Below are 14,242 nucleotides of genomic sequence, written 5' to 3' on the forward strand. Positions count from 1 at the left end.
GAATGTGAGCATAGAGAGAGAGGGAATGGGTAAGGGTGCATGGATGTCAGTGTCAAGTGGGATGTGGAGGAAGAGATTGCTAAAGCTGAGTGCTAGTGAGGAGAGGCAATGGAGATCAGATTGAGAGTGATGGGAACTTCATACTCACTTTTCCAGTGTGCTGAAGGTCATGAAATCTCTTCCTGCACTGTATCCAGGTTCTGCGGGTAGCCAATAAGGAGTTGACCTCCTCTGCCACTTGCAGCCATGCAGCCTTTGTCTGCTGGGGAGGCATCTTCCTCCCTGACGAAGGGAAGAGCACCTCCTTGTGAGCTCTTGCTCCCTCCACTAAAGCCTGCAGGGCAACGTCGTCAAAACGGGGTGCAGACCTCGGTCTTTCCCTTGCCATTCTGCTTCCAGCTCAGTGTATCAGCAAATGCCAAAAGGTTGGCAGCCTGCAGAAGAAGCAAGGCTTGTTGCAGACCCTAAATGCAGCAGCAATAATGACGTCATATTATGCAACTTTCTGACTGGAAATACTCATTTGCCAAGGGTTCCCACATGTTGGAAATCAATTGGCCAATTGAGTTAAAATTGCATCAATCTCACAAACCCATTTAGATTCGTATTCCCCGCACCTGAGTTAAAATCGACCCCAATGACTCAGCATCCAGAGCCCTCTGGGGCAGAGAATTCCAAAGATTCACAACCCTCTGAGTGAAGAAATTCCTCCTCATCTCGGTCTTAAATGGCCTAACCCTTATCCTGAGACTATGCCCCCTAGTTCTAGACACTCCAGCCAGGGGGAAACAATCTCTCAGCATCTACCCTGTCAATCCCCTTCAAAATCTTGAATGTTTCAATGAGTTCACCTCTCATTCTTCTAAACTCCAGAGAGTATAGGCCCATTCCGCACAATCTCTCATCAGATCTAACAGGACTAGGCAGACTAGATGCAGGAAGGCTGTTCCCGATGGCGGGGGTGTCCAGAACCAGGGGTCACAGTCTAAAGATAAGGGGTAAGTCATTTAGGACAGAGATGAGGAGGAATTTCTTTACCCAGAGAGTGGAGAACCTGTGGCATTCTCTATCACAAAAGGCAGTTGAGGACAATTCATTAAATATATTCAAGAAAGAGTTGGATATATTTCTTAAGGCTAAAGGGATCAAGGGATATGGGGAGAAGGCAGGGACAGGGTACTGAATTTGGATGATCAGCCATGATCTCATTGAATGGCGGAGCAGGCTCGAGGGGCCGAATGGCCTACTCCTGCTCCTATCTTCTATGTTTCTATATTTCTATCATGTTCTTGTAGGACAGCCCTCTCATCCCAGGAATCAATCTAGTGACTAATCTACTGCCTGACTCACACCTCAACCTCATGCTTTGAACTAAAAGCAAACAAAATTTTTCTAAAACTATCGCAAAGACTTATTAGATTTTTAAATTTTCATTCGCAGCTTCACCACATTCTGATTCAGTAGGAAAAAGCACTTTGCCGGTAAAAGAAAGTGACGGCTCTTTCCAAAAATTTAGTCTCATTTGAAATAAAAAGGGTAAATATTCAGATAGGGATGAAATCTGCTTTTGAGCAACACCCCAGGACACTCTTGAAAGTATTTCCCTAATGTTCCTGTTGTCCAGTGACCTCTGCTTGAAATTATTCGAAGGACATCAGGTGCGGACAGAACAGGGTTTGCCTATAATGCCTCCCCCCTGCGGGCCGATGCAAATAGGATGCTGACACTCACTGCTCTTGTTGTTTGGGTTCGCACTTGAAGAATGGCCACTTGAGTGAGGTACTGGAGGACTGGTGGTGTCCCTGGAGCCTCCACTCCCACAGAATCATGATCATTAGAAAAGGAGGGAAGAAGACCCTCCCAAATCCACGACCTCTTCCGCCTAGAGGGACGAGGGCTTTGAGTGCATGGGAACACCACCACCTCCAAGTTCCCCTCTGAGTCACACACCATCTTGACTTGGAAGTATATCGGCCGTTCCTTCATCATCACTGGGTCAAAATCCTGGAACTCCTTCCCTAACGGCACTGTGGGAGTACCTTCACCACACGGACTGCAGCGGTTCAAGAAGGCGGCTCACCACCACCTTCTCAAGGGCAATTAGGGATGGGCAATAAATGCTGGCCTTGCCAGTGATGCCCACATCCCATGAACAAATAAAAAAATGGCCAAAATTGAATAAAAAACTGTGTAATTCCCATTCCTTTTCAAAATATGTAAGCGATCTTATGCCTTTCACCCCTTCCTCCTATTTACAGTGAAACATTGATCTCCTACCCCTCCCTACCAAACTGGCATGTTCTGGGTTTTGAAGAGTTAAAGTCTGTGCATTGCTCAATATTTCATTTCAGTACCAGACATTATTATATCAATATTTCTCCTGCAGGCCAGTTCTTGTACAGCGATGTCCAAATCACTGAAACATCTACAAATACAACTGGACCTGCAAGACAGCAGAATCAGGCAGGAGCTTGGTCCGAAGGAAGCGAGGGGTCCAAGGGGTTGACGATCATGTTAACTATTAAAGATCGACTCGTGCCTGTGGTGAAAAAGCAAAGACGGATTTACAATGGGCAGCATCAGGTCGACTGTTGGTTCGTAAAGAACAATGCCGCCAATCTGATCGATGGATCGTACAAAGATTATCTCGTCTCACATCTCTTTGAGACAAACTCAGGCAACGCAAATAAACTTTAACTTCAACGGGTAGAATAGAATATAATGTACATTTTTCACCACAAAAGAAAGCTGTTGAAACAGTAACATTTAGTTGGCTTTTACACAATTATAGATGTCATGCTTTGTTTCCTTGGTAACGACACAGTTAGTAAAATTCCACTGCAGATGTTCTCCTGAGATTTCCATAGATGGGAAACTTTTAAAAACTCAGTCTGTATCCAAGGCTTTCAAGGTCGCAGTCCAAAGAATCTTTTTGCAAATGAGCAAACTGTTTGTCTCCAGGGACCTTCCTCAAAGGAGTTTGCATTGCGGATTTTGACAAAATAATCAGTCCCCACCGAACCAAGAATATGACAGGCATCACATGTGTTCAAACCCACTCATTCTCCCCGCCCACCCGTTGCAGCCAGGCTGGGCCAGATCAGATACTTCCTTCACTAACATTTTCCTATAAGTAAAGCAAGACTTTCTCTTTCTGACAGACTGTCATGTTAACTAGATATTGTGCATCAGCTGTGGCTCAGTGAGTTTGCGCTCTTGCCTCTTGAGTCAGAAGGTTGTGGGTTCAAGTCCCCACTCCAGGGACTTGAGCACAAAAATCTAGGCTGACACTCCAGTGCAGTACCGAGGGAGTGCTGCACTGTCCGAGGTGTTGTCCTTTTGGATGAGACGTTAAACCGAGGCCCCGTCCGCTCTCTCAGGTGGCTGTAAAAGATCCCATGGCACTATTTCGAAGAAGAGCAGGGGAGTTATCCCCAGTACAGCAAAAGTTCTGATATCCGGCACCGACGGGACCGAGCTGCTGCCGATCTATCAAAACTTCTGGACAGACCAGCACTAATGTTGAAGGATAGGAGGTTTTCATCTCCGTATCTGACAACAAACACTGTTGCTTAGCAACAGCTTGTAAACACTCGGCCCGTACCTTGGAAGCGTCTCTGAAGCTGTTGCTAAGCTACAGAGATGCTTTCCAGAGCCTGACTGTTAAAAAAAATGCTAGGAGAAGAAAAAAAACCTCACCAAGACAGCTGCTGATTTCTGCCATTAGATTGAGGTTTCCGGGCATACAACCTCCGGACAAATCAAAGTTTCCTGTACCTTGGCCAATATTTATCCCTCAATCAACATCACTAAAGCAGATTATCTGGGTCATTATCACATTGCTGATTGTGGGAGCTTGCTGTGTGCAAATTGATTGCCATATTTCCTACATTACAACAGTGACTACACTTCAAAGAGTACTTCATTGGCTGTAAAGCGCTTTGGGACATCCTGAGGTCGTGAAAGGCGCTATAGAAATGCAAGTCTTTTCCAAAATAAAGTAACAGACAGGTGGCCTTGACGTGGAAGATCAAGAAGATTTGTGCAAGGTGCAAGGTGATAACAGATATAGGGTTGTAGTAACAAATATGCTGAGAAATTAGAGTTGGCGATATTAGGGACTGAATCCTTAACACATTAGTATAACTTTCCCCCAGTCGCGAGCTTAATGGAGCAGGTTAAGCCCTTTATTTTAAATGCCACCATGAAACAGTAAGGCAGAGGAAAGCTACACTGATGCAGCAAGTGTTCATCCACTAATATTGCTAATGGTAATTTCTAGTTTTACATGTTAGAAGGTACTGTTGACTGCTCCACAGGACTATCACAGAAAGTATGGGGGGGAATTTTAACCCCACAAAATGGGTGGGTTGGGGTCGAGTGGGAGGTTAAAGTGTTAAAAAATGAAATCCCGACCCCCAACCCTCCTCCAACCCACGCACTTCCGGTTCACTCCCATGAGGCGGGTCGCCCATTTAAATATCATAATGAGACTGGCGTGCCTCAGATTTAACCACCATTTCAAATTTAACTCTGGCTGTTCGGGTTTTTTCAGGTCTCGGGGACCCCGCCAGCTAAAGTAAGGCGGGGACTGCTGGATCCAGGAGGTAAGTGCCTTTACATTTACTTCCTGGATCCAGCGTCTCTGCCTCGCCGACCCCCCCACGAGGCTTCCGATCCCCCCCCCCTCCCTCAAGGTCTCCGATCGCCTTCCCAGACTTCCCCCACCAGCCCCAATCCTTCCCCCCCACCCCCCCTGATGCTGCAGCCCCCAACCACCCCCAATTCCCCCCTGCCTCCTCTCTGCGGCCTAGTGCCACAGGCCTACCCGCCTGCAGCCAGTCAGCCTTTCCATCAGCCTCCGTAGCATATATGGGAAATAGTGGTCAGAAGGTTCAGCAGTAACTGAGAGTAGAACTTGGACAGTAGCTCTACATGAATTTAGTGAAACGTAACCATCGAATGTCACTGAAGGTGGTCTATGTGTAGTAAAAACACTAGAGTACAAGGGCAGAGGAAGTTATGCCATAGAGTGCTCTGGTCAAACTACACCACGAATGCAGATCTAATCATTCAAACACAAGGGAGGCATTCAGCTATGAGACCGATGGCTAGTGCCAGATGATTGAGTTACAAGGAAGTACTGAAGAAATTTTGGCCTAGAAATTGGGTTGAGGCGCCAAACTGGCGCCAAGTTCGCCTGAGCGCAGGATTTAGCGCAGCGTTCGAGTCTTCAGCGATCGTCCGATATTCAGTTGAAGTGCCCCTCGAGGGACACGGGGCAAGGCTCGAGCTGCTCCGTGTCCCTCTTAGGGCGCTGAAACTGAATATCGCAGCGTAACGTGCCACAGCAGCACACGCTGCGGCACGGCACGCTGCGGTACTGCAGGCCTTCCTCCCATTGTTAAGGGGGAGGGGCCTGCAACAGCGCGATCCCCGATCGCAAATGCCGGCAAAAGAGCCCGGCACCGAGGAGAAGTGCCGGGCTCTCGGGAAACAGCCGGCAATGCCACGGGGGGGTGGGGTTAGGAGGCCGGGGATGGAGGTGCTGGCAGGCGGCCGCTGAAACCGCCCCGCACCTCCACCTTAACTTGCGCCGCTGCTGGCACAGTAAGGCCCCGTGAACCGGGCGCGGGTAGCGAAAAGCGCAACTGCGGCGTTCGCAACCAAATATCGTGAACGGGGCGCGAATGGGGCGCTGCGCACACCAATGACATCATCGGTGGCGGCGCAGCGCAAAAGGCTAACGCCACCATTATCGCCCCAACTCAATATCGCGGGAGGCGCAGCCAGTGGCGCTACAGCCACTGACTGCCTCTTTAGGCGCTAACAAGTGGCGCTACTCACCCAATTTCTCCCCCTTAGACTTTTCAGTTGCGAGAGGAGGTAACGATGGTGTGACCTTATCTAAAATAGTAAACAACAGAAAAGAAAAATCCGAAACATTACTTCAAACAAAAACATGGCAGTACAAACAAGGGGACAGAAGTTCAAATTAGTGAAAGGCAAACTTAGGACTGGTGTCAAGACTTCCTTCACACAAAAGGGGTAACTCTGTGACCCGGCCCTCCCAGTCGTGGTGCTTGGGGGCAGCACATCTTGGGATAATTCAGGCATGTGACTGTCTATTCATTAATGGAATAGATTAATAGGCAGCATAGTGAAAATACTGGGATAATTTGGGCAACAGTTGGACACTGTGATGAGCGGACCATAGGGATGGACGAGCTAGGATGGATCGATCGAGCTTCACTATTTGTATCTACCTCGTGACGCCTCCAATGGATTAATGGAGAGTCTGGGGGAAAAATTCAGTTGTTTGCACCTCCCGTTAGCGCCTTAAGAGGGCGCTAATGTGGCGCAAAGCATCCAGCGCCCGGGCGCGGCGATGTTTGCACTGCTCGCGAAATTAACTAGACTTTTTGCGGCGGCGCTAAACACTACCGCAACGATCTCCTGCGCCGGCAGATTGTGACGTCAGTCGAGTGCGCAACGCCCCGTTAGCGCCCCGGACCGGATATTGAGTGGCGCCCCCTGCCTTACCGCCTGCCGCTAGCAACGACAGGTTGAGGGGAGCGTTATGCTGTCAGAAAGGGACTGGGGGAGCGCTATTTAAAGGCGACCGCTTCCTGCCTTTTTTTGTCAGTGACATTTTTGCACCACGCATTCTGAGAGAGAGAGAGATTCTGGAGAGATTCAACACTGTGTGAAGGAGTTTTGGGTACTGAGCAGCACTTTGCAGGTTCATTTTGATTTGCCCTTCCTTGCTTCGCCAGCGCTCTGAGGTAGCGCCTCGCTCCTCGGCCTTTGCGCCTTAAGACAGGTGTGAAGCGCCTGATTTAGCGCTCCAATCACCTCCAGGGGCGATAAAAGCCAAGTTTGCTGTCAGAGGCGATAATTAGCGCCAGGCACTAAACTTTGCGCACGGCCGATAATGGCGCCCCAAGCAGGGCGATACTGAATTTTTCCCCCTCCGTGCCCAAAAAACACAGCAGGTAAACACTTAAATGGACTGTAATTATTTCCCCCACCCCCCAATTTTCTCCCTATCCTCAATGGAAACCCTGCTTTTGGAAGAACTTGATTTTCATTTAGGTGCACAGTTGCAGCTAGTCAAACACAAATGTTATTGATTTATATCTAGATATAATATTGGAATTTTCCCTATGTGCTACTTCTGAACCTGGGGCAGCGATGAGGAATGGTTCCATACAGTCCCAGCACCAAAGAAAGACATTGTTCTTCCCATTTTGAAGTTTTTTTGATGAAAATTCCCACTCATTTTCTGGTCTCGCACTGACAAGAGTCTATTTCTCTCATTTAATTATGAAAATTAAAATACTGCTGGGTGCAAACTACTTTGAGCAAGTGTTGTTTGTGGACTTGCACCATGCACAGGGCGAGTAAGACCATTGCTCCTTCAGATCCCCTTGTATCCTTTTTTTAATCTTTACTGGTTAATACATAATACAAATTAATTTTTTATATTGGGGTAACATGGTGAAGAGCCAAGCCTCATTGTACTGGCTTCACTAAGAGAAGACAAGGTTAATCCAGAAGTAGCAATGCCAAACTTGGGTTTGAAAACTAGGCAAAGGGAAGGGCAGAAGAGAAAATTGTCCGAAGAGTTGAGGAACTGAAATGGTGGCGGGGTAGGAGAAGAAAATTATAATAAGAATAGACACGGAGAAAGAGAGATAGCAAAAAAAAAACTACCCCAGGAGACTGGAATATCCTTGTGGAGCTTAGTACAACCCCAACCAATACAAGGAGATCTACCAACTATTATCGGGACTAAAGACAGGATTTCCATATCCAAAGAAGCACGAGTCATGTAAGCTAATGGCTGTCCGCCATATAACAGGAAAAGCTAGGACCTTAGCAACAAGTGAAAGGAAATGGAATAGGTCAGAAAGTGCTTTGGATTTCTAATTTTTCACTGATTGTAAAAAAAAGGGGAGGGTTTCGGATTTTCCACACTCGCGGGGTCCTTGTGCATTCTTGACGGGATTTGCATAAGAACATAAGAACATACGAAATAGGAGCAGGAGTCGGCCATTTAATGAGATCATGGCTGATCTGATCTTGGGCTCAGCTCCATTTCCCTGCCCACTCCCCATAACCCATCACTCCCTTATTGTTCGAAAAATCTGCCTATCTCCTCCTTAAATATATTTAATGACCCAGCCTCCACAGCTCTCTGGGGCAGAGAAGTCCACAGATTTACGACCCTCTGAGAGAAGAATTTCTCCTCATCTCAGTTTTAAATGGGCGACCCCTTATTCTGAAACTATGCCCCCGAGTTCTAGATACCCCCATGAGGGGAAACATCCTCTCTGTATCTACCTTGTCGAGCCCCCTCAGTATCTTATGTGTTTCAATAAGATCACCTCTCATTCTTCTAAACTCCAATGTGTATAGGCCCAACCAGCTCAACCTTTCTTCATAAGTCAACCCCTTCATCTCAGGAATCAACCTCGTGAACCTTCTCTGAACTGCCTCCAATGCAAGTATATCCCTCCTTAAATAAGGAGACCAAAACTGCACGCAGTACTCCAGGTGTGGTCTCATCAACGCCCTGTACAGTTGTAGCAAGGCTTCCCTACTTTTATACTCCATCCCCCTTGCAATAAAGGCCAACATTCCATCAGCCTTCCTGATTACTTGCTGTACCTGCATGCTAACCTTTTTGTGTTTCATGCACAAGGACCCTTCTGCCAATCACAATGATACGCCCCCGAGGCCAGCTGCTTTTCCAGAGTCAGGGTCCATTGTATGTTGTTGGCAATCTCCCCAGCCTCTGTATCCTGGAGAGGAGCCAGAGATTGGCTGAGAGAGGCCCCTGCGCTGAAGGTGGAAGTTTAACAAAAATTAATATTTATAAAAGTGTCTAAACATACATAATCAATCACTCTGTAATCAATTGCATGGACTTTTTGACCCCCTAAACCTCAATTATCATCTCTGCCACCAAGAGCAACGTTGGATGTCCAGTGTGGCTATGGTGCAAATGATGGATAATATTTTAAATATTATATTCCCGTCATTTGCACAATATTCCAACATGCCCATCCATTCATTGTATTGTATGTTCTCTGTCACCTGGTAACTCAAATGAAACACCTAGGCTGGGATATCTGTATTTTATTTTGAGTGAATTTCTTCTGCTAGGCAAGGCATTGAGGAATGGAACACTATGCCATTTCAGTCACGCATGGGGGGTGATTTTAACCCTACTCGCTCAGCAGAAACCTGGCGGGTGGGCGGTTAAAATCGCCCATGGCTCTTTCCTGTCCGAAAACTGCCACGATCGCAACATCTGCAATTTTAACCTGCTCTCCTGAACAGGCAGCAAGGACAGGCGCCCGAAGGCAATGGGGTCCTTCTTTATTTATGCATGTTGCAGCCTGATGACATCATTGAGACCTGACTGTAATTTTAACTCAGGCCTGAGCGGGGGATCCACCTGGAGTTAAAATCGGGGCCACACAATGTCAGCCTGAAACATTTCCAGGCCACAAACAGCAGAGCACAGCAAGCTGTGGAGGAAAGCTCCCTTCACTGGCCCAATTATTTGCCTTAGCTCCAATCTCAAAATAGCACCTTTTCCTGCCTGGTTTCAATGAATCATAGAATGATTACAGCACAGAAGGAGGCCATTCGGCCCGTCGAGCCCGTGCCGGCTCTCTGCAAGAGCACTTCAGCTAGTCCCACTCCCCCGCCCTTCCCCCGTAGCCCTGCAAATGTTTTTCCTTCAGGTACTTATCCAATTCCCCTTTGAAAGCCGTGATTGAATCTGCCTCCACCACCCTTTCAGACAGTGCATTCCAGATCCTAACCACTCGCTGTGTAAAAAAGTTTTTTCTTACGTTGCCTTTGGTTCTTCTGCCAATCACCTTAAATCTGTGTTTACTGGTTCTCGATCCTTCCTCTAGTGGGAACAGTTTCTATCTACTCTGTCTAGACCCCTCATGATTTTGAACACCTTTATCAAATCTCCTCTCAACCTTCTCTGCTCTAAGGAGAATGACCCCAGCTTCTCCAGTCTATCCACGTAACTGAAGACCCTCATCCCTGGAACCATTCTTGTAAATCTTTTCTGCACCCTCTCTAAGGCCTTCACATCCTTCCTAAAGTGCAGTGAACCTGTGGAATTCTCTACCACAGAAGGCAGTAGAGGCCAACTCATTAAATATATTCAAGAAGGAGTTGGATATATTTCTTAAGGCTAAAGGGATCAAGGGGTATGGGGAGAAAGCAGGGACAGGGTACTGAATTTGGATGATCAGCCATGATTGAATGGCGGAGCAGGCTCGAGGGGCCGAATGGCCTACTCCTGCTCCTATCTTCTATGTTTCTATGTGCCCTGAATTGGACACAATACTCCAGTTGAGGCCAGACCAGTGTTTTATAAAGGTTCATTATAACATCCTTGCTTTTGTACTCTATGCCTCTATTTAGGAAGCCCAGGATCCTGTATGCTTTTTTTAACCATTTTCTCAACCTGCCTTGCCACCTTCAATGATTTGTGCACATCTCTCGGGTCTCTCTGTTCATGCACCCCCTTTAGGATTGTACCCTTTAGTTGACATTGCCTCTCCTCATTCTTCCTACCAAAATGTATCACTTCGCACTTTTCTGCGTTCTGAGAGCAGTTGCTCTTGTGATCTCACTGAGTAAGATTGCCAATTAGGGCAGGTTAGGGCTAGTCATTGGCAGTGGATTGGCACTATCCAGCTGGCAGAGAGAGAGAGGAGATGTTCATATCATCATTCTTCTCTGGATAAAGGCAAGGCACAGAGGCGAAAGGATGGGTTTGCTAACTGAGTATTCTAACTAGTTCCTCGCCCCTCTCTCAAATGTGTATATCAGCAAATAGTATTAAGTTTGGACTCTGCAGTCCTCTTCAATAAGGGGATGGGCTTTACCTCTTTAATAATTTTGATTGATTTCATCAAAACCTGCGATGTAACGATTTTTCACAAAAAGAACAGCATTTCAGGTGAATGTCTTAGAATGTTATGTCGGAAGTTGATGTGCCACACAGTTAGAATACTGCGAGACACATATTCCTGCTCAATAAAGGCAAAATATTTAAAGGATTAATGGCCAAAGATATAGTGGAGAATGTCACCTCTGTTCACAATATTTTGTAGTCTAGTTTAGACCTAGTTTTAATACACTGGTTCTCTTTTAATTCTAGTGTAGTAGCCGTCTGGCAGGTTGATTTATACTTGCCATACGCTGGTATAAATAAGTTTAGAATTATGAATGAATCTAAGAGAGAAACATATGCATCAATTGATAAGGAACAAATGGCCATTCAAACTTGCAGAAAAGCAGCGCCAGCGAAGTTGCGAAACATTAACATGCAGAAAGAATTGTACTTTGCAGGCAAGGATACTGAACACTGTCCACCCTGAATCTCCCATCAGCTGCAACTCCAGTTGGTGCTGCTTATGCTTATCCAGTCTTTTTATTAGATTGCATTTGAAGCACTTCCCATTGTTCTTAGTCACACATTGGGCTGGATTTTCATTCAGGAGTCGGGTGGGAGGCGGGACTACAACTTTCGGGGTTGCAGTCCCGCCTCCATCAAGATGCAGCCAACCCACACGATTTTCACTTGATTGACCTTGTTGAGCCCGCCCAGTGGGTTCAGCAGGCCAATTAAGGGCCACCCGGCAACAGGTGACGTCACAGACTGAAATTTCATCTGTCAAGAGGTTTTGACAGATGAAATATCAGTGTTTCACAGCTGTTTGAAGCTGTCAAACACTGACAGTCTTACTTCTAACCTGAGTCCTTCTCTACAGACTCAGTTAGAAATCTCACCGGCACAGAAAGCTGCAGGCTGTCACTTTTGACAGTTCGCAGCCATTCTGCTTTCCATGCCGGTGAGATGAGGGACTCCCAAGACCTAAAGAAAGGAAGGCTGAAAAGGTAAGAAAAGGTATGTAAAACTTATTTAATCACTTTAGACACATCAAACACACTTACCTTTGCACTCATGCACACATCACTCACCTGAACACTGACATCTCGACCCCTCCAAGCCCTTCATCCCGACGGCCTGCTTCCTCTAACTTGGCGTGGTTTGGAGCTGTCGGGAATCCCACACTTCAACCTTAAAAATAGGAATTAGGCTAAAAACTGCCTGTTAACTACCTGTTAACAGGCAGTTAATTGGCACTAATCCCTTCACGCCTCAGGGAGGCAGGTCCCAGTGCGGGGCGGGTACCCGCCTCCTTTGAAACTGGCATGGAGTCGGGTTTGGGTGCAGGATGGGGTCGGGACCCCTGATTTCGGGATTTTAACCCCCCCCCCATGCCTCCAATCCCGACTCCACGACCCAATGAAAATCCTGCCCATTATCTTGAAAAGAAAAGGCTGAGGGGTGACCTAATAGGGGTCTTTAAAATTATGAAAGATTTTGATAGAGTGGATACAGAGAGAGTGTTTCCAGTTGTGGGGGAAGAGCAAAACTATAGAGGTCATCAATATAAGGCAGTCACCGAGAAATCAAATAGAGAATTCAGGAGAAACTTCTTTACCCAAAGAGTGGTGAGAATGTGGAACTCGCTACCATAGGGAGTGGTTGAAGCGAATAGTACAGATGCATTTAAGGGGAGGCTAGATAAGCACATGAGGGAGAAGGGAATAGAGGGTTACACTGATAGAGTTAGATGAGCAAGGGTGGGAGGAGGCTCGAGTGGAGCATAAACGACAGCATGGACTGGTTGGGCCGAATGGCCTGTTTCTGTGCTGGATATCCTATGTAATTCTATGTAATTATCATCTACACATAACCAAGGCTGTTCACTAACAGTGTTCAAATACCAGTTGTACAAAACTAAGTTCTTTGACCCAACGCTCGCACTGGCGCATTTCTACATGGATTGAGTTAAAGATCAACTCAGTTTGTTTTTGTCTTGGGAGGATGTGCTTGTCAAAACTGTGGCTCAATCCATTAATAGTTAGAATCGGCCCTTTACCATTATTTAAATGGGTTCATCTATATTCATCAAACTGAGTCAAATGATGTACTCCATACACCAGCCAGTTTCACATAGCCCTTCCATTTTATACTTCTACCGCCAAAGATTTAATAATAGCATTTTCTTGATGTTAATTCAAATAGCCATTGTGTCTTCGACTTGAGTTGGTTGCTATCCCAGTTTCCCTTTTGAAAATCCTGTCCAGCTCCTACATCTACATTCTTTTGAATAAAAGTTCTGGACAGAAATTGCCTCACCAGAAAAGGTTTTGAGGACCAGTTTCTATCTGCTTAGTGCAGTATAGAGCATATATATCTTTTTCCCCAATTGCCCCCTTCACTGTCTTTGTCAGCTTTGATTGGGAAGACAGGGCTAAACCATCTATGGCCACTTCCTTGATCTGTCTGCAAGGAGACATCCTTAAGCTGTAGGAGTTGAACTCTCTCCCAACTGTTCTCTTCTTTTCTAGACCGTTTCTCTTACTTCACTCAGGTGCCCCAGTGAACTCTGGTGAACCGTACACTTGAGAGGCTTCCTGAGTTATGTGTCCATTGAGGTATTTTGACTGTGCATATCAGAGAACATGTTGCTTTTCAATAACTTTATTGCATTCCCTTTGGGGAAAATGTGATGTAATCGTTTCATTTTTTACAGCAGGTAAATATTGTGAATCTGTACTCACACGTTCTTTGTATTGTGCCATTAAACTTGTCTACTTTTGCCATCAATTTAACAAAGAGTTGTGTTAAGTTGATACAGAGGACTCCCCAACTTGCACAAAGCATTCCTGATATAAATTTTAGCACAGTTGAATGACTCTGAGTATTAAAATCATAGAATCATAGAATGAAACAGAGCAGAACGAGGCCATTCGGCCCATCGTGCCTGTGCCAGCTCTTTGGTAGAGCTACCCAATTAATACCACTCCCCCGCTCTTTCCCCATAGCCATGTTAATTTTTTCCCTTCAAGTATTTATCCAATTCCCTTTTGAAAGTTACTATTGAATCTGCTTCCACCGCCCTTTCAGGCAGCGCATTCCAGATCACTGTGTGAAAAAAAAAATTCCTCATGTCGTCTCTGGTTCTTTTGCCAATCACCTTAAATCTGTGTCCTCTGGTTACCAACCCTTCAGCCACTGGAAAGAGTTTCTCCTTATTTACTCTATCAAACCCTTCATGATTTTGAACACCTCTATCAAATCTCCTCTTATCCTTCTCTGCTCTAAGGAGAACAACCCCAACTT

At 46.1% G+C, this 14,242-nt stretch overlaps 1 protein-coding gene across 1 annotated transcript in view; it reads left to right on the top strand.

Moving 5' to 3' along the window:
- Positions 1-13,735, top strand: part of itih5 (inter-alpha-trypsin inhibitor heavy chain 5) — a 97,279-nt gene extending 83,544 nt beyond the window's left edge. Inside the window, exon 13 of the mRNA XM_086010749.1 lies at positions 2,387-13,735. Within this exon, the coding sequence (XP_085866875.1) occupies positions 2,387-2,697 (311 nt within the window). The 3' untranslated portion in view covers positions 2,698-13,735. The remainder of the gene's footprint in view (positions 1-2,386) is intronic.
- The last annotated feature ends 507 nt before the right edge of the window (positions 13,736-14,242 follow it).

The sequence above is a fragment of the Somniosus microcephalus genome, chromosome 17 (assembly GCF_052327205.1).
Source record: "Somniosus microcephalus isolate GS21.2 chromosome 17, FLI_Smic_1.0, whole genome shotgun sequence".
Taxonomy (NCBI): domain Eukaryota; kingdom Metazoa; phylum Chordata; class Chondrichthyes; order Squaliformes; family Somniosidae; genus Somniosus; species Somniosus microcephalus.